Genomic DNA, 19622 nt, shown 5'->3' on the forward strand with positions numbered 1-19622 from the left:
ATACAAGACCATACTGACATCTTTTGGGTTGGATTGTGTGTGTGTGTGTGTGTGTGTGTGTGTGTGTGTGTGTGTGTGTGTGTGTGTGTGTGTGTGTGTGTGTGTGTGTGTGTGTGTGTGTGTGTGTGTGTGTGTGTGTGTGTGTGTGTGTGTGTGTGTGTGTGTGTGTGATGCGTCTGAGGTTCTGCATTTCGGATATGAAAGAAAAGGGGTTGTGAATGAATACACATTAACTACAGTATACACACTTGAAGAAAAGAACAAGACTCCAAAACTTCAGAGAATCTCACAAATTCAGAATTGACTCGTGCCTTTGTACAAAGATAATAACATACAAATCATCCATACATTACAGTAAAAAATAAATATATCAAGACAGTCAGTAAATAATAAATTGGAGGAAGGGACTAAACACATAGTAACGAGAGAGCAGACTGTGTGAGTGTGTATCAGCAGACGATGATAATCCCAGGAGAGCAAAGGTTCAATGGGAAATGCCGCTCGATGAGAGAGTTGGCATATAAATGTGTAAAGGTAAATCAGAACATGATCTAGCATGTGCTTGTGTGTTTTTATGTCTGCATGCATGTTTTCACTCTACATTGGCGTTATATATGTAACTGTTGTGGGAATGTGTGTCTCTTTTTTCTCTATCTTTAAATATTCGCCTAAATGTGTGTGTGTTTGCTTCTATATCTGCCTGTGTTTCTTCACATCTGCCTGTGTTTACAGCACCCTCAAAACCGTTCGGCTAACTCAGTGGCCCTCGCCGCTTGGGGGTTTAGCGTCGTGCTGCTGCCCCGCCGCCCCTCCAGGCAGCCAGGGGGAGACAGAGTGCGAGGTGGTCTGCTTGGCCATGCTGTAGTGGCTGATCACTGTGTAGAAACGGCCCCTCGAGTTGGCATCCTGGGCAGCGTAGTAGGCCTCCAGAGAGGCTGGGATACACCGCTTGTGCTGTGAGGGAGAAAGAGAACAGTTATTAATTTGTTCATTGTTAAAGGTGATACAGGTAGCATCTAAGTTATTAAGGTGGGACAATAACAGGTCAAAAGAAGAGCTTGAGAAAAATACCGGAATGCAATTCTTCTGACTAATACTGTGAAGAAAATTGGAATAATTTTCTGTGGTGTGTTAAACAACATATGTTTGCACTGAGCATAATCACATATTTATCGTTTCTAGTCTTGCAATGCCAGACTTATCTCTATCGAGAAAAATTTGGATGCATGAGTTAATATTTTGGGATGGGAGAAAAATGTCTTGTTTGTATTTCCTTAAGCCAATCACGGTCAACTTGGGTGCAGTGACGGTGCCCTAACAAAGCAGATAGTAGAGATAGCAGAAGGGGAGGAGAGTGCAGCCTGAATTTTAGAAAATGGTATGTTTAAGAAGCTAATATCAGCATTAGCTTCAGAGACATTGGGAGTGAGCTGCTTAGTGGCTTGTTTTTCTTTTCTCATTACTCTTGTTTATATCCAGTTTAAAGATATACTGCATTTTTTCCAGAAGCATGAACATTGAAAAGCCGATCTTCAGCAGCAGAGAAAGAAAACACAATTTATTTATTTTTTATCAATGATGCAGAATAATGACCCCCCCCCCAAAAAAAAAAAAAACATCTCGCAAGAATTACAGATAATGGGGAAAAAATACACAAAATTGCTAAAACACTAAACCGCGTTCTCTGAACCAGATGCTCAGTGACCTAGACCCATTTATCAAATCATTCACTCTTTTTGCAAAACTCTAATTAAAAAAAAAAACATTTTGTGTTGCAAAACTAAAACAATTGTCATCTCCATACTTGTTTTTTTTAACTGTGATTAAACCAATTGACTAGAATATAAGCCAGTTCAGAGTACACAACTGGCACAATGTGAGAATATTGACACCAACAATAGGTAGAGGCAGAGGAGAAAGTGTATTGTACATGTAAGAGTTGGTGGACAGTAATTTCAACAGTAATTTCAGATGAAACTGTTAAAGAGCTTGTTCTTGTTCATGGAATCACAATGAGGGAAACAGGGACAAAAAGTGGCAGTGTATGGTCAATGCAAAAAGTCCCTATACCAGGGAAATCTACTGCAGGCTTAGTATGTGGCCTGCAGTCATAGGTGTGAAGTCTTGTCAAGACTGGATCTGGCTCACCAGAGGGGTTCCCCTGTTTTCTGTTAAAGGAGAACATTGCCTCTGATGTGGACAAAGTCCTCTGGCCTGTACCCTGCTGAGGCAGAATCTTCTTCTCCTTAGAGTGTTCTGTACTAAGTTGTGAATATACTGTTCATTGTTTGTATGTAAGATAAAGACATGAGTTCATACATTACACAGTAGAAATGCTTGGCTTTAGCTACTGTAAATGCCTTGTTGACATGTTTTCCTTTTTTATGTAGTGTTGAACGACTGATCCGTAGTGTTTATAGACTCTGTGTGTGTGTGTGTGTGTGTGTGTGTGTGTGTGTGTGTGTGTGTGTGTGTGTGTGTGTGTGTGTGTGTGTGTGTGTGTGTGTGTGTGTGTGTGTGTGTGTGTGTGTGTGTGTGTGTGTGTGTTTTGCCAGGAGAGTCAGGGGTTTTGTGAATGTAGTTTGAAGATTTTTGTGTTGACGGTTTTGAAAAAAGGTTGGAAGGATTCAAGAAATATGTCTTAGCACTTGGGAACTGTATTAAAGAGAACAGGGAAGAGATAGAAGAATCCATTTACATTACTGACACTAATAGTAGTTAACTATAAGTGACTATTAGCTAATAGTTAACCATGCGTGTGCAAGTTTTTCTATCGACACTTTTGCACCCGGTGAACATGCGCATGATACTGCTAATAATACCTCTGCAGACTGCAGTCTGAGCCCCTGCAGAGGCTCTGGACCTGAAACTAGATTTATTCCACCTTAAAGACCAGATTTGTCCGGAGATGTAAACTTCCAAGGTGACCTCTCACAAAGTACGGAGAAACTTATAAGTGCAATGCAGTGGAAATCGGAGGAGAGGAGAGGAGAGGAGAGGAGAGGAGAAGAGAGGTGAAGATTCTACACTAATATTGTTGTTGGATAAGGATGGCTGTAGGAGCCATTTTCTTTTACGACCTCAGCCATATAAAGGGGGAGGTTAATGATCATAATGCGGTAATTTTTGTCACATAGGCAGTACGTTTAATTATAATAGTCGACACGGCTAATGACATATGAGAGCGGCCTCAATGGAGTCTCTTTCTCTGACTTCTGTGTCAAGGAACTAAAGCCTAAAATTACACTTGATTATACTGATCATAACAAAATCACTGATATCATTGATTGACGACTGCCTGCCTGATGAGTCTCATTAGCTTCTTCCTATTACATGACCTCAGAAAAGACTTACATGTAAAGTAGGGGGGAAGCAGTTTCTTTCTCTTCCATAGGAGACTAGGCGGTGCACGCACCTTTAATTTTTTATTTAGCTAGGAAGGAGAGTAGAGCTAGTGAAGGGCAGAGACAATTCTCTGTCTTCTCTAACTCCCTCAGAAGGGTTTTGACTGGACAAATGAGTGATCTTTACGCTGTGAGCTAGGGCTGTTGGAAACATTTCTACACGTTATGGGATATTCCTATAGACCAATCAAATCAAAATCTGATTTAAAAATGTATCGATAATGAGAATAATATCTGAAAAATAATAACAGCGCACATTCCTGCTGCCCTGTTAACCACCTGACTCTCTGTGCTGTGAATACTGTAGTTGTGTTGTAGTGCTGTAAAATGAAATGCAGACGACTTATGGGCCTTACCTTGTAAATGAATCCATCTGGGCAAGCGTGGTCGTAGGTGAAGGCTTTATAAACCACCAGGAACACGATGCAGGCGAGGAAGGCCAGAGCCAGGATGATCAGAATCGTCACCTGGGGGGAGGACAAACGATGGTCAGTGTGTGTGTGTATGTGCATGTGCGTGTCGTAATAATACATGGTACAATAAGATGCTCCTGACAGAGGTGAATGGCTCCTCAAGGCAAGGTGTTCCTGTTGAGCTACGTGATGGATGATTCAGGCTGTGACACTGTCCAGGACCTGTGCCTTTTAGCATAATAGACCTCTTTTCACCACAGATTTGTCAGTCGCAAAAGCACAGGTGTTACTAATAATAAACACAATGGCTCTGTTCTGTTCAAGCATCCCAGCAAGTCATGACAGTGAGCCATTGACCCAGCATGTACAATAACAGGGCCCTGAGACTGAAGCAGCCACATGGTCGTCCATAGGTCCATCATTTAGACCTGTGCTTTTCCTACTTTGACATGTTTAAAAAAAGTCTTCTGTGAAAAAGGCCTCCTGCAAATATGAACTTCTAATTAGATAACTTAAATAAATAATGGTTTAATTAATATGCATGGAAACTTCCCACAAGTTCCCTTCTCATTAAATTACAAATGTTCCACAAAAGTGAAAGATCAAAGCGCACTAAAGCTACAGCAGACTTGGCTTACACAAAATCTTCATGTAATCCTCAAAGATATTACCTCCTGTTATGCAGATGTACTGGATGTGATGTGAGCGTAATATAAAGGACTTCATTATGACAAAGTGCGTAAAGACCTACTGAATCAGGACCAAGCCATAATCAATATGTTTATGTTTCACTGGACTAATATCGCGATATTACATTCATTTGGGTTTTGTCCAAAGCAACTTAAATGTTTTTGCATTTACATATTGTATATCATTCAACATCTTGCTCAATGACTTTATTATTATATTGTATTATTGTTTTATTTTAAGCAAATTGTTGATAAAACAACACACCCTCATACCTAAAGACGATAGGTCCAACAAAAAAAACACATACGTTGTATTTAATGTTGTCAAACGGTCACACGGTGGCAGTTGTAAACACGTGGTCAACATTAGGAAACAGAACTATTTGGTTAAGTTTAGGAAAAAATCATGTTTGGGGTTAAAATTTGTTGTCATACCAATGTGCAGTAGTTACGGACTAATGTAGTTACGTTGGTTAACTAAATAAAGTAAGTGAGGATGATTGGTTTCAAACAGGACACATACGGCAGTTTCTTATGTGAAAATGTTTGTTTGATACATCCACTACTCTGACCTCCTCCCTGTGTGGCGCTCTTTATTCTAGGTGTTGAGGTATGAAGCCTTTCAATTGATAGTCTAAAGAAAATATATTATTCATAAAACTGGAACAAATTAAATTTTTCTGGTGAGTCTTCACAACAAGGAACTGTGAAATGTTTCAGCATTTGCTTGGACAGATTCAAAATACATTTGTGGTGTGAAAAAATGCTCAATAGCAGCCAGAAGCAGAACTAAGATAAAATGATGGAAATAACACATTTATTTCCACATACTGATGCAAATAAGAACGCTTCTGTGTAGTTTGAAGTGTGAAATATTCATTTCCCCGGCAAGCTAGACAATGTTGTAGTAAAGCAGATTTCCATATTAAAGGATTTATTTCCTCCCACTTTCTACTTGACATCCTGATTGGGTGCTTCTGACACAGCATTTAATTAGAATTATGCAAAGCAGGTGCAAACGATAGCCGTGTTTAAAAATGGTATTGTCTGCCAAGTCACAAATGCCAATGTAGGTATGTGTGTGTGGTGCATGCATATGCTTGTATCTGCATCATGTGTCTGTTTCCCCCACATGCTCAAAAATAATGCCATTATAAAAGAGCCAGATTTATTCTGGTGAGCGAAAAAAAAAAAGAACCTTCCATAATGGATAAATGACTCTAATTTCCTGTTTCCATTCCAGATTCCCGGCTCTCTATATGATCTGTCACCGTGAGATGTCAGAGCAATTACACATTTGTCTCCATCAGCGTTATGGGGGTGGACTGGGACACGCCAGCTAAGTGACTGTTTACTTGGTGTCAACTGGGGGACACGACTCTCAGCCTTGGTTGCTGCTGACACCCCCTGTAAATTACATCTCCCACATCACACACTGCAATACATTGAAAGGAGGCATTTAAAGTCATGACCTGCCTTTTAGAGCGAAAACAGACGTAGAATGACTGATTAAGATCCACCCTGACCCCCTTTTTAATGCACATGATGCTTATTAAGGAGACGGATTACTCTAAAGCTCCTCATATCACGCAGAGAGCAATCAGTGTATTATAAATGTGGACCAACATTATGTAGAGGCTTTGAAATATGAAACGAAGACTTAAGTCGCAAATGACTGAACAGACTCGCCCTTTTTTGCGCATCTAAAATGGAGGACATTTAAACAGCATTGCATTTGAATAACATGTGGTCCACACATCTGAAACAGTTATTCAGACAAATATTTAGTTAATTAACTGCTTCCTGCAAAATATATGATCTGACCTCTCTTTAATGACGCTTGAGGTCATGCCATCCAAATACATATAACAGATGAGTGATATTAACGTTGGCTTGGAGCTAGCCGCCTACATTGATGTTCAGTGACATTTTCACTGAAAATACAGCACAGCAGCAGTGGTCAGAGCAGCAGTTCAGGCTAAAACATACCCCGCCCTTTGTGAGAGAAATGATCGCTCTAGAATCCCTGTAGATGCGGCCGCGGCCATGTGGAGTATAAATCCATTAAAAACCTATCCTGACCTTTCTCCATTATTCATAATCTGGCTGAACTCCGCAGTAAACCTTAGGAGGTCGTCAGGGTAACGCTGCAGCTAACATATGAAGACTCCCTCTGTGGATGAAGTGGATTCACACATATAACTGCCAGTATCTACAGGTCTGATGCAATGATGTGCTGCGATCAGATAATGTTCTTATGCTTCTGATAACTGAATCTGTGTCGAGGGTGCAACCCCATTAACATATTTTGTAGAATGGAACAAAATACAGTATAATCCAAGAGAATAAATCATGCCTTTTTGGTCAGTACAAGGCTATGATATCTCCCAGCCTGGCAGCTTCTCCCACACACATCAAGATCATCCTATTTTCTGTTGAACACAGGCAATAGGGCTGTTTTGTTATTAGCACACCAGCATGTGCCATCCTACACCATGCACTATCACCACCAACACAACCATTATCCTGTTTGCTGTGGGACACAGATGACAGATGTTTGGGTTTTTTTGGATGCAGGTAGAAGCACAGCATGCTGCTATAATTTGGATTGGACCAGCTGCACAGCAGGTGACCGTAAACCAACAAAAAAACTAAACTCGAGAGCAAAATAAAACTAAACACCAATAAAAGCAGAAAAAAACGAATCGGACTCATCTGATCTCATCTTACTGCTTTTGTCCTATTGTAAGTTATCATACACAGATCACTGTTCTTTATGCAGCATCACACAGAATATCCCAAGGTATAGTACTGAAGCTTATTTTATTAATATTTATTCGAACAGGTAAACCTAACTGAGATGAAAAATCTAATTTGTTTAAGAAGCTCATGTTACAGCAATAAGAATATGTTAGATAAACCATGAATACAATTGTTAAGATAAGAGATCACGTCCTGAAAAATAATCTTAAAGGTTCTTTATTATGCAAATTTTCTGGTTCAAAACATGTATTTTGGGTTTACACTAGATCATGTTTACGTGCTCTAAGGTTCAAAAAACACATAATTATGTCTGTCCGAGTATACCTGTAGAACCGCTCCATTTTAGTGCCTGTCTCTTTAAGCCTGAGCCCAGTCTGCTCTGATTGGGCCGCGTCTCCAAGTCTTCCGCATCTGCGCCTTCTGTATCTCTGCACTATCATTGCAGCGGAGGAATAACTGTAACTGCACTGTAGCAGCACTTTCTACCTATATATACACAGTAATATAGTTGAGACATCACAACTGTACAGAAGTCCTGATGACTCATTTTAAGGTGCAGTTACTGAATATGGGCTGTGTGCATTTCTCTGTGGTTTCAGCCTTGTAATACTTACAGTATTTATATAACCCCTTAGTGACACGTTAAAGACAACTTCATGAAAAATACTTATTAGAGGTCAAATTTGATGTAATGGAATCACTTGTTTTGTCTGATTACTAAGTTATTGAAAGGACAAGTTGCTTGTGTTGTGGGAATTTTGGATATTTGTAATTCATAATCATGGTTTTGTCAGGTCAGACGCAGTTCAGTGTCTCCTCTGTCTAACCTTCTTAATGGATAACGCAAATAACTAACTAATGATGGTATAATGGCACATTTGTGCATCTGCACTCTGTGTGAGAGACCTTGTGATGAGAGAGCTTCAGAATGTTCAGAATTGTAATGTCTAAGGCAGGTTTTTTGTTTGGTCTAAAGACGTCACCCAACCAAGGCTTAGCGCGTCGTGTCCCTTCCTCTCAAAGACTCGGCACGATTTGGCTCGTTGTCATTCCTGCTATACTCTGGGACGAGTGAGGAGGCAGGGCTGAACGTATTTTTGTCTGCAGAGGAAAATGCTTTGGCAAAATAAACCACGGAGAAAAAGCTGATCCTGTTTGTTGATCTTTGTTGAAGAAATCCATTTCCACAACACTTGATACAAACATTCCTAGACATTTCAAACATTTTAAGCCTTGAGCGGCCCTGATGGATTCAAACTCAAAAAATGCACTTAAAAGTAGCTAATCACTGGTAAAACTTTGATATTATTGCATAAAAATTACAATGATATGTTTTATAATACTACATATTTTCATGCACATATTCTTCCTGTCTTTTCTTGTTGCATCACAAAGTCTGCAGCTGGAGGCAGTTGTGTAAAGACAAACAATCTAACCAGATTATAAATGATGCTGTTGTTCCTTTCTCATCTCTGACTGCAGCTTAAGCAGCCTGCCTATTGTTTATGTTTACCCACATCTTTCATAACACACACACACACACACACACTCACACCACCTGCTTGTTTTTTCAAACTCTGCCTCCCTCTGGATTGTAGGAAATTATTGATTTATAATTTATATTTTCCACAAAATACACTTCCCTTTGATTATTTATGGCAGCACAGTGCATCATAAGTTCAAAGGCGGTTTCCTTAATGGTGATGCTTCTTCGCAGCGTATTTCACCATTCGACATATGATTTCTCTCCTTTTATTTTTAACACCATGCTAGAATGCAACACACCGCCCACACTCTCACTGCTGGAACTTGACAGGCCATATGGGGGACGGGGCAGACACCTCCTCGCATTCACTTGAGGAAAAGAAGAGAATATGTCTGAGCGAGAGAAAGGGAAGGTGGGTGTGTGACAAGAGAGGGGTGCGAGAGAAAGATGACGCTGATAAAAACGGATAACAAAGTGACAGAGGGAGCTAAGTGAGAAATAAAGAAGGAGATGACAGAGACAATAAAGCAGCGAGCGAAAGGCAGACAGAGAGCGAGTGATGGAGATCCAGGGGTAGATGGAGAAGCTCATTCCTTCTCTTGGTAGCAGCAGGCAAAGACAAACAGACAGACAGAGAGGCCGGCAGCAAACACCATGGGATATCAGTTGATGCATCAATCAATACATCACTGATGGAAGCATAAACAACTATTTTTCATTCATCTCCCTGTTACCCTCTGACACGTTTTCTATTGCAGCATAAAAAGGCGGCTCCATCCCCCAGGTCTTCATGGATTATTTTCTGCTGCTCTACAGTGAAACACTATGCTGACATGTCGAGAAACATGCATTAAAAAGAGCTATTAATATCAAATGAGAAAAGTTCTAATATTAAATACATTTTATCCTGGCTGTAATAACTTCCGTCGCCTTAAGGAAAGTTTTGCTGATTAATGAAATTAATGAACTTGGTGACAGGGTGAGCTAGTGCAGAGAGAAAGCATCCTCTAAAAAGATAAATCAAAAAGGAAAAGCTTAAAGGTCACTGGTCGGATGGCAGCTAAAGCCAGTATACAGGATGTACATGAGTACTTTGAACAGTGAATGATATAGACTAGCCGATGACCGATACGGACTGCCGATTTTCTTGAGCGGATATTTGGAGCCGATGCTACCTTTGCTCCCTCAATATACATCATAAGAATTACACACTAAGGATAACAAATGTTCGAATCTCAACACAGAGCTGCTTGCGGAAGCCTGTCTGTAAATAATGCCGGCGTACGCAGCAGCCCGTATAGGCCGATAACGACGCAAATATCGGCGGGCTAGCTGATGTATCGTCTATCACATATATATATATATATATACATGTACTCTATTTTATATGTATATATACATATAAAATAGAATTATCAGCTGATACAGTGTGTATACATCTTTTTGCGACACCCTGTATAAAGTCTGGAGCTGCTTCATAGGAAATGAATGGGAGACTGATTTTGTGTTTGTTTTCTAATGTTTTTTCTGCCCAAAACGACCTTTTATTAGATAGTAGTGTTGGCAGTTCTGCAACAGAAAACGTACCCATACTCAGAACACTCCCCTGGGTGCTCTCAGTGTCATCTATAACATCTTTCCTAATTCATTGTCTATGGAGCAGCTTTACACTTTACACCTGATGACATTTGGGATGTATGATGAGTCGATCATGTTTACTCCTATTATTAGACTATCTTAGACCATAGGAATAACTTGTATGAAAAGTGAATTTAGTAGTTCCACCTTAAAAATTCAATGGTTCGGCCGTCAATTCTATCCATAATAAAAAAAAAAAACTAAAAAGAAAAAAAACTGTGAATTTACTTCCTAACTGTTCACTTCAAAGTTCACATACTAAATTCTTGATTTGAATTATACTTATACCCTTCTTTATAGTTCTGTAAATATTACAAACTAAGTTGTTGTGTATATTCCTAATTAGATATATTTTAGTTTTCCTTTTTTACTTCTTCATTGATTACTCATTTTATAAAGTATATTCTTTTTTATTGTCCATATTGTATTGTAATCTAAATATTTTGAATATGTGTTTTACATTTCCTGTGTGTGTAGTGTAGAAGAGGCTACAACTACATGTCAGTGCAACCTTGTACTTGTATAATGACAATAATAAATAAATCCTTGAATAATGCAATCTGATATTTGAAACTGTATAATTATATATATATATATATAATTTAAAAAAAGTTTAAAATCTTAAATCTTTATTTATACCCTGAAACCATACCAACCAATCTAGTATTGATGGAAAAGTGTCCTGTTGAAGTGTTTCATCGGGACACTAAGCCCTCACCTATAAGCGTTTAAGTCAGGGATCAGCTAGCTACATAAAAATGTAAATGAAATATTCTCTTATCCTCTTAAGTCAGTTTTGTAATGATGAAGTTAATGAAGCGGGTGACAGCATAGCTGTTAGGGCAGTACTACTGATAACTGAAAAGTCCCAGGTTTGATCCTGTTTGTCCTTGAGCCAAACACAGAGCCACTAGCTATTCACTGTACATGGAATATAAATCTGCAGGATGTGGATAAGGGCATTTCTTAACTGGTGCATTCTGGGACAAGACAGCAGTGGTCATTTGGGCTCTAGAAGATATTTTTTAACATTGTAGTTTTTGGTGGTGGAAGATGTATTCACTGACTTTAAGTAAAAGTATCAGCACAATTCTATACAAATGCTGTAGTCCCTGCATTCATAATCCTACTAAAGTAAAAGTGCTTGTGCAGAAAAACTGCCCCTGTGACTGATGTATTCATTATTTAGATTATAAGATCAATACTGATGCACCCTCACAAACTGCCTCACGGATTTAAAAACCTGGATGCAAGCCATCTTCTTCAAACGACAAATCTGAAATCCTCATCATCGTCCCCAAATCCCTCAACAAATCCACAGCCATAACTCCTCTCTCTACGTCGATGGCTCCACTGTTCCTGTGTCTACACACACCCACAACCTTGGTGTCACCTGTGATCAAACCCTCTCCTCCGAACAAAAAACGGCCTTCTTTCATCTTAAAAACATTATCATGATCACATCACCCCGGTCTTTCACAAACCTCCACTGGCTGCCCGTTCAGCAATCCAGCTTATATGATCCTCATCACCTACAAAGCCCTCGAGAACCTCGCCCCCTCCTACATCACTGACCTCCTGGACCGACGTGCTCCTTACTGGAACCACAAATTCAAACTTCCTCTCACCCGGTCCAAGCACCCAGACCTGGGGGGACACGGCCTTCTCCATTGCTGCTCCCTCCTACATCTCCGACATTCTCCCTCACGCCCTTCTTTCAAAACCACACTCAAAACTTGTAGCTGTTACGTAAAGAGTGAATTCAAAAGTAAAATGTTTCTCTCTGATGCAGTGGAGTGGCAGTATAAACCATAAAATGTACAGTACAAGCACCTGAAAAAAACCTGTGTTCAGATACCAGTATGAAGCCACAGTTCAAAAGAAAAACTATTTTTTCCTAAATTAATATTTCTGCTGTATGTGAGAAGAGCTCACTTTCTTTGGTTTTCTTCCAGGATACTTTTTCGCAGAGGTGATCTCTTTAGATGTAAAGTATCTCAGTTCAAAGCTCTCTTTGTTTTTAGTCTATGGAACAAAAGACAACTCTCAAAGCAGGAATCTACGGGGAGCTAGGTACCTCAGAGCGGAGTATCTGAGACGGGGCAAAGGGATGTCAAGGAGACAGTGTACAGGGATTGGGGCTCCCGAGGATTGGCTATCCGGTTGAGACGAGCACAGTTACAGTAGTGTGGCAACAAAGTACAAACACTCCACTGTCGAGATGCATTGTGTCTGCGATGGAAACACAAACTGCTAAAATGCCAACCTGACAAAACAAAGGATTTTCCTCTGATCTCAGATCAGCTCAGGTCTACACTCATGAGCACGTCTCCTTCAGAGCTTTGCAGGAGTGAGGTTTCGTTTAGGGAGGTCAACAAGCTGCATTGTTCAATATTTTCCAAAAACAATGAATAGAACATGGGCTTGGTGGTTATTTCTACAGTGCTTGTGCTGTTTTTCTTTGTATGTGAGGGTATTTCATTATAGATCTACCATTTTGTATGAAGGTCACACGGATACAATGAAGAAAACAGCTTGTTCAGTAAAGCTTCAGCAGGGTGTGTATGTTGATGACAGTAGTCTCAGATCAAATAATTTAAGGATTACGACTGCCACACATACAGAAAAATAATGCACAAGGTTAAAACTGCTCTTCTGTCTGGTATGAGCAAATATAACCCCCCTCTCTGTGACTGTGCACACTCAGAGGTGAATGCCTTACAAACACTTTGCACTCGAACGTCCTCTGCAGCCTCCTCCATAAAAGTGCAGTAAAAGTTTATGAATTTTCTTTTAAAGTAGACATAAAGTGACTTGCAGGATTGAAGCACAGGTAAGTATACCTGCTAAGCATTTCTGCTTGACGCACCTCCGACAGTGCCGAAAAAAAGCGAGGCATCTGCGTGCTGTAGGCTCTGTGTTCAAGCTATAAGAAGGAAATAACCAGCCGGACACATACTACAGCACCTTTTTAATCTTCACCACCCCTGAAAAGTATCACACATGTAACAACTGATGTGTGAATTTTGGTCATCTCAGCTCCAAAATGTAAGTTTTTAATCATCTTAAACTGCAGCCTCACATCAGTATTAGTTAATTTGACTCGTAAAAATCAAACGTTTCTGATGTAATCACGAAGGATCTAACTGCTCTGATGCTTAGAGACAAGCGATTTAAATCCTTCCCACTAAAAGATAACATGCTGACTGTCCATGGTGACTTGGCCTATTTTTCAGAGACCAGCGAAGACTCTTTACGAACTTAAAAACACGTTTCCATGGGAATGTTGGGATTATAATCAGCCTTCAATTCATGTATTCTGTTTCAGGCCTTCTCTCAGGAATAATGCTTTTGGGGGGAACATGAAGTAAAATGAGAGCGTTTGACTGAAATAGTGACGGTTGTGGGTATGTGTGTATCTGGATAGTGTTATTGTGAGTTTTTATGTCCTCTGTTGTTTTGTAGTAACATGTGTCATTAAAGAACATCAAAAGTCTTTCTCTCCCACACACAGAATTCACCAGTTCAGTGCCAAGAGACACTAGATGCTAATTATGCTAATGTATCCTAATTAAGCAAGGTCTCTATGGAGACAAACTTCAAAGGTTTTGTCTGAGCACGCTGTCATATTGGTTAGAGGAGAATGTGCTCTTGGGGTGTAGACTCCAAATCAAATAGCAGGTGGGCTTAACACAACGATAAACAGAAAAGGGTGAAAGAGACAAAGAGAAAACACAAGAGCACAATGAATGCACGTCATATTTCCCGTTTCCAGGGACAGGACGAACCTCAGTTGATTTTAAATTCCGATTGGAAACCTACTGTTATCAATAATGACAACAAATTCAAACGCTCAGTAGTGGGAACACAGGCTCGCACACACAAAAACACACTCAAACAGACACTAATTATGAGTCAGTAATGTGTCTCTGAGGAGACACTAAACATCTGGATTAGATTTGCTAATCAGCTCCTATTCTGCTGGATGAAGATGTTGCAAGAGAGGAGATATTATTAATGACGAGACCCGCCTCTACACACACAAACACACACACACACACACAGGACACTTAGAACACCTCTTAAATGTTGTTTACATCACAAGACAAGGTTCAGTACTCTAATGTATCCCCAGCTCTCAGTCTCCTGGGTATTTTTTATGTTCCTGCATATGTTCACCCTGTAGACAGCTGTGTGTGTGTGTGTGTGTGTGTGTGTGTGTGTGTGTGTGTGTGTGTGTGTGTGTGTGTGTGTGTGTGTGTGTGTGTGTGTGTGTGTGTGTGTTAGTGTGTGTAGAGGTGGGTCTCATCATTAATGTTAATGTTAGTTTACAAACTCCATTCATCTGCACACACACTGCCTACATTGCCCAGATACAGCTTATTTGAAATCAGCAAAGCATCCCTTGCACAATTTTGAATAACATTTTGTTTTTTTACAGTGAATACAAAACTTAAATTATCTTTAGGTATTGGATCAGCCCAAATTACATGCAAACATTGAATGTCATGAGAACCTCAAGACCCTGACATTCCTGCTGTAACAATCAAGAGAATGGTGTTCAGAGATCAAATATAAGAAACAGAAGAGGAGGCGGAGAAGACAGAAAGGATCGTTGTACTTAGAGTGAGTATGGGGAGATTTTGGGAACGGATATGAATCCAGTGGGGAGAGAGGAGTGTGAGGATTTGTCTAGAAGAAGAAAGCTTTAGGGGTGAAACAGATGATGGGGAGAGACTTTAAGCCGTGTGCTGCCATAACACACCATTCTTTTTACCACTTCATAGTCGGTTGAAAACGAGTCAAGTATGTCAGCCAACACACTTAACAGTAAAAATGGGATTCAGAATGTGTGGTTTATCAGTCTTAAATTATAGATGGGGAACCAAAGGAACATGAATAATAATTATGATAATGGAACAGGAAGACTATTAATGATAGGACTACTTAAGAAAAAGAAAGACAGGGATACTGCTAATGTCTGGAGCGTGAGTAATATATATGATAGAGATAGGCGGATCGATCTCAAGAACAGATGTTGAAGTGAAAGCACAGAAGTGAGAAGTGGGGGGTCAGACCAGTCATCCGCAGTCTGTCTGTCCCCTAATTGCTCCCATGGCTCAGCTTGTCAGGGCAACAGCAGATAAGTGAAGGACTTTGGCTGAGGACAGGGAGCAAAATGACCACTCACTTTCTTTCATCATTTCAAGATGAAAAACTTCAAAGCCTAGCTTTTTCTTGGGCTCAAGTCTCCATTTCTATTGCTGCAGCATGAACAGATATTGACTGGCCATGAACAGAGCATGCAGTAGGAATATGTTTTTTGAGTCTTATCTGCCAAAACATCTACACAGACGAACATCTTCAAATTTCCCATTGTAAAATACAATTATTTTCTTATTATTCATTATCTGTACAGATGCTGCGCTGAACAGTGGTGTGATGGTAAGCACTGTCGCTTCACAGCAAGAGGGTTCCTGGTTCTAATCCCGGCTTGGGCCCTTCTGTGTGGAGTTTGCGTGTTTGTACATGTTTGTCTCTGTTTTTCTCTATGTGCCCTGCGATAGACTGGCTTCCTGTTCAGGATGTACCCCGTCTCACGCCCAGTGTCAGCTGGGATCAGCTCCAGCCCTCCAGCCCCCCCCCCTCGGCCCTGATAGAGACAAGCGGTTGAAGATGGATGGATGAATGTACAGATGCTGACCTTGTTAGGTAGATCAGATTCCTTTGTCATCTTCATTATAAAAAAATCTGATCAGATTCACAAAAGGATGACACAGTTTTTGCAGCTGATGCATCACCTGCACAAATAAGATCAAAGAAAATACAGTATAACTCTCAAAGCACGCTCAAAAGGTGAAATGTACCCCTAACTGCAATGCCAAGCAAATACCGTCCGTTGTTCCTGTGCTATTTGCACGCATTTAAATGAGGTAATATGCACATTCATTCATTCATTCATTCATTCATCTTCAACGGCTTGTCCCTGTCGGGGTCGCGGGGGGCAGGAGCCGATCCCAGTTGACATCGGGCATGAGGCGGGGTACACCCTGGACAGGACGCCAGTCTATCGCAGGGCACAAACAGAGACAGACAACCATTCACACCTAAGGGCAATTTTAGAGACATCAAATAATTGGCCCCTTTATATTCAAATGAGCCTCATTGTAAAAACGGTCCAATTTAGAAAGATCAGTGCTACGGTAATAGGCACACAGTTAGTTAAATAGTTTATGAGGAATGTCCTCTTATTTCATAGTCTGAATGTGGGCGACAGCACTGAAAAGACTGCAGTATCAAATTCCAAATACAGTTTCTCGTTCTACGTTTGAATTCATTGCCTGAAGTTCTGAAGAATGCCTCTGCACCTTGTCGGTCAGGACCTGTATCTCTTGGTCTGAAAATGTAATTTGTCTATTTCTCTCTGCAATTGTTCTGCTATTCTGTGTTTTTGGTGCAAAGGTAATATTTATACTTTGCCACATCATTGCAATCAAAACATAGCACTGTACTATCATTAGCGCTCATATGTTATGTGAGGAGAAGATTCCCTTTCTTTGTGGAGGCAGTTTTAAAGGTAATGACGATGAGACCTGCTTCAAATCCGGTAAACCCACACAACTACAGATGATGAAACGTGTTTTTGTAAACTACTAAAAACCTTATTGACTCCATATACTTTTAGTGGTGTTTTATAAAACTGGAAAGCACTCAACACAACCTGCATTAATCATAAGATACCTGTGCCAGATATTTTTAATTAAAGTAACTGCAACACTTCATGAGAAAATGGCAAAAAAAAGAAAAAATGCTTTATCTTGCAATGTCAAGAAATACTTTGAATATTGCTAGATCAGCAGCAGGCACTAATTACTTTTTCCTCCAGCAATGGCCTAATTTTTCACCAATTTGTAGTGAAATATGCGCACGAGTTTTAGAGAAATCCCGCTAGCTATTAATACAAAAGACAGATGATAAGTTTGCAGGCAGTTTCCAATAAACCGTTTATACATAAAGAAACTGTGATTTGATTTGATCCCCTAACTAAGAATCTGGTTGCTATCCTAGAACTGATACTTAAAAAGGAGTGAATAATATGAATATGAATATATGTGGAGAGACTTAATGCAGTCAGACTGTGAAATTATCGACCATTTATCAGGCTCAGAAATCCTTTCTAGCCTTGATAACTTTTGAAAAGTTATTAATTCACACAATAGATGTTTTTAGATGCAGCCGCCACCACATCTTTGTATAAAAACATGACAGGATGGTAGAATGATGATTCTTTTTCTGTAATCACAAATTCTATTCTCTCTTTGACCTTTGAGATAAAATGGACAGCACAGAAATATTGTATTCAGGAGTTCCTTGTGTATTGAATGGGTGAGAGAAGGTTTATTTGTATATGTATTCACATCGGCTGATATTGATAGGCAGACAGTGATTGAAGTCTCCTGTCCTTTGAGGAGCTGCTTGATATGGGATCTGAAACAAGACGTAGAGCAGTATGAAAGCCATCTGGAAATATAAATCATCCTAAATATCACTCACACAGCAGCGGTGTCTGTCTCTGTTCTAAGTTGTCTGTCTGCCTCTCTATCTGGCCCTGAAGAGTGCAAGTTGTCTGTCCGTCTGGCCTCTCTAAGTGGCTGTCAGCTGACACAGGGGACCTCTTAGCAGTGACAAATGACTCAGACTTGACTCGGCTTTAAGACAGCAGGCTGACCTAACAAGGACTGTTTGTGGTTCAGCGAAGCGCGGAGATGCACGTACGGCCCCATCCATCTGTATGCTGGTTGTGATTTACAACGTCTTACGATTTTCAGCCTGTTAACAGCATCCTCTTCCTGTCTGTTTTACACTGATAACTCATTTTCTTGCTCACATAAAGCCAATACAACCGTCATCTTCAGCTGAGGCCTTACCCGAACATCACAGCCCCAACCGATTCATAATTTAGCAATGACAGCCAGCAACTCAAAGTGTGTGTACTTCAAGTGTTTGTGTGTGTGTGTGTAAACCAAGGCTCTGGTTCAGGGATTTAGGGATCACATCTGGCTAGTTCATTTTATCAGTAGCCAATTTCGAACAATAAGATGTCTGTGAATATCTGCCAATAGAAGCTGGCACTTTATAACAGGAACTGTGTGTGTGTGTGCGTGTGCGTGTGCGTGTGCGTGTGTGTGTGTGTGTGTGTGTGTGTGTGTTTGAAATGGTGTAAAATGCTTCCCAGAAATGACTTTGATAAGAGAGCGTGAGCGCGCTGCCACTGACTGTTGGCTTGTTATGACAGGATGAAGAGGGAGATACAAAAAAAAGAGGAAGAGGGTGCAAGTACAATGGCACACAAAAGTGTGAGCTGGACCGATGATGAGAGGGAGAGAAGGTGATGAAGAGAGAGAGGGAATGACACAGCTGAAAGGAGAGGAGCAAAAGAGATGAAGATTAGCCAAACAACAATAAGTAGCTGCTGAGGTGTAGATAATAATAATGTAAGATTATTAAAACATTCAAGGAATTTGTTAAAAATGAGTTCTGATGTGTAATAAGCCTGTGCATGTTCTCATTTGTCCAGGTCATCGTTATAGAGGTGAAACGTCTTCCTAGACAAATAACCAAGTCCAGTTGCTTTCGACTGAAATTGCTTTGAGGATCTGATGTGAACCAAACTATCATTCATCATTCAGTCATCAGTGTCTTCTCACAGCAGGAGACATAACTTTTAGATGCATTGAGACCTAAAATTCAAGTGAAAATCTATTGAAATGGCTCAAACAATTGTATACAGGAGCTTTTAACGTATAGATAAAAAATAGATGACCAATGCGGGAGTTGATGCTCATACATTGGGACCAGATTTCATAACACTCGCTGTACTTCAAGTGCAGCAGAGTTTCCACGCTGTTGCTCCCACACCAGAAAAAAAAAGCATCCGCCCTCTTCTTCCCCTCCCTCTGATGTTCTCCATCCTTCAACAGCACACAAGGTTCAGTGTAATACTAATGCTGAAGGTAAATCAATTGTTCCCCCATTGCTCACTTGTATGTGTGCGTGTGTGCACGCACATCAGTGTGGGTGTTTAACTGTGAGCAGACGACAGCTACGAATACTCCCTATAATGAGCGTACTTGTAGTCACCCATGCAAAACAAGGAGGAACAATACGTGGAATAGAATAGTAGGTTGTGCGAGGTTTTTCGAACCACAGCAGTAATTACCTCCAACCT

At 40.2% G+C, this 19622-nt stretch overlaps 1 protein-coding gene across 1 annotated transcript in view; it reads right to left on the reverse strand.

Moving 5' to 3' along the window:
• Positions 1–311: 311 nt before the first annotated feature.
• Positions 312–19622, reverse strand: part of nsg2 (neuronal vesicle trafficking associated 2) — a 39426-nt gene continuing 20115 nt past the window's right edge. The window contains exons 4-5 of the mRNA XM_083926585.1: positions 3761–3871; positions 312–954 (exon numbers count right to left, since the gene is read on the reverse strand). Of these exons, the coding sequence (XP_083782711.1) occupies positions 757–954; positions 3761–3871 (309 nt within the window). The 3' untranslated portion in view covers positions 312–756. The remainder of the gene's footprint in view (positions 955–3760; positions 3872–19622) is intronic.

This window comes from Echiichthys vipera, assembly GCF_963691815.1.
Source record: "Echiichthys vipera genome assembly, chromosome: 14".
Taxonomy (NCBI): Eukaryota; Metazoa; Chordata; class Actinopteri; order Perciformes; family Trachinidae; genus Echiichthys; species Echiichthys vipera.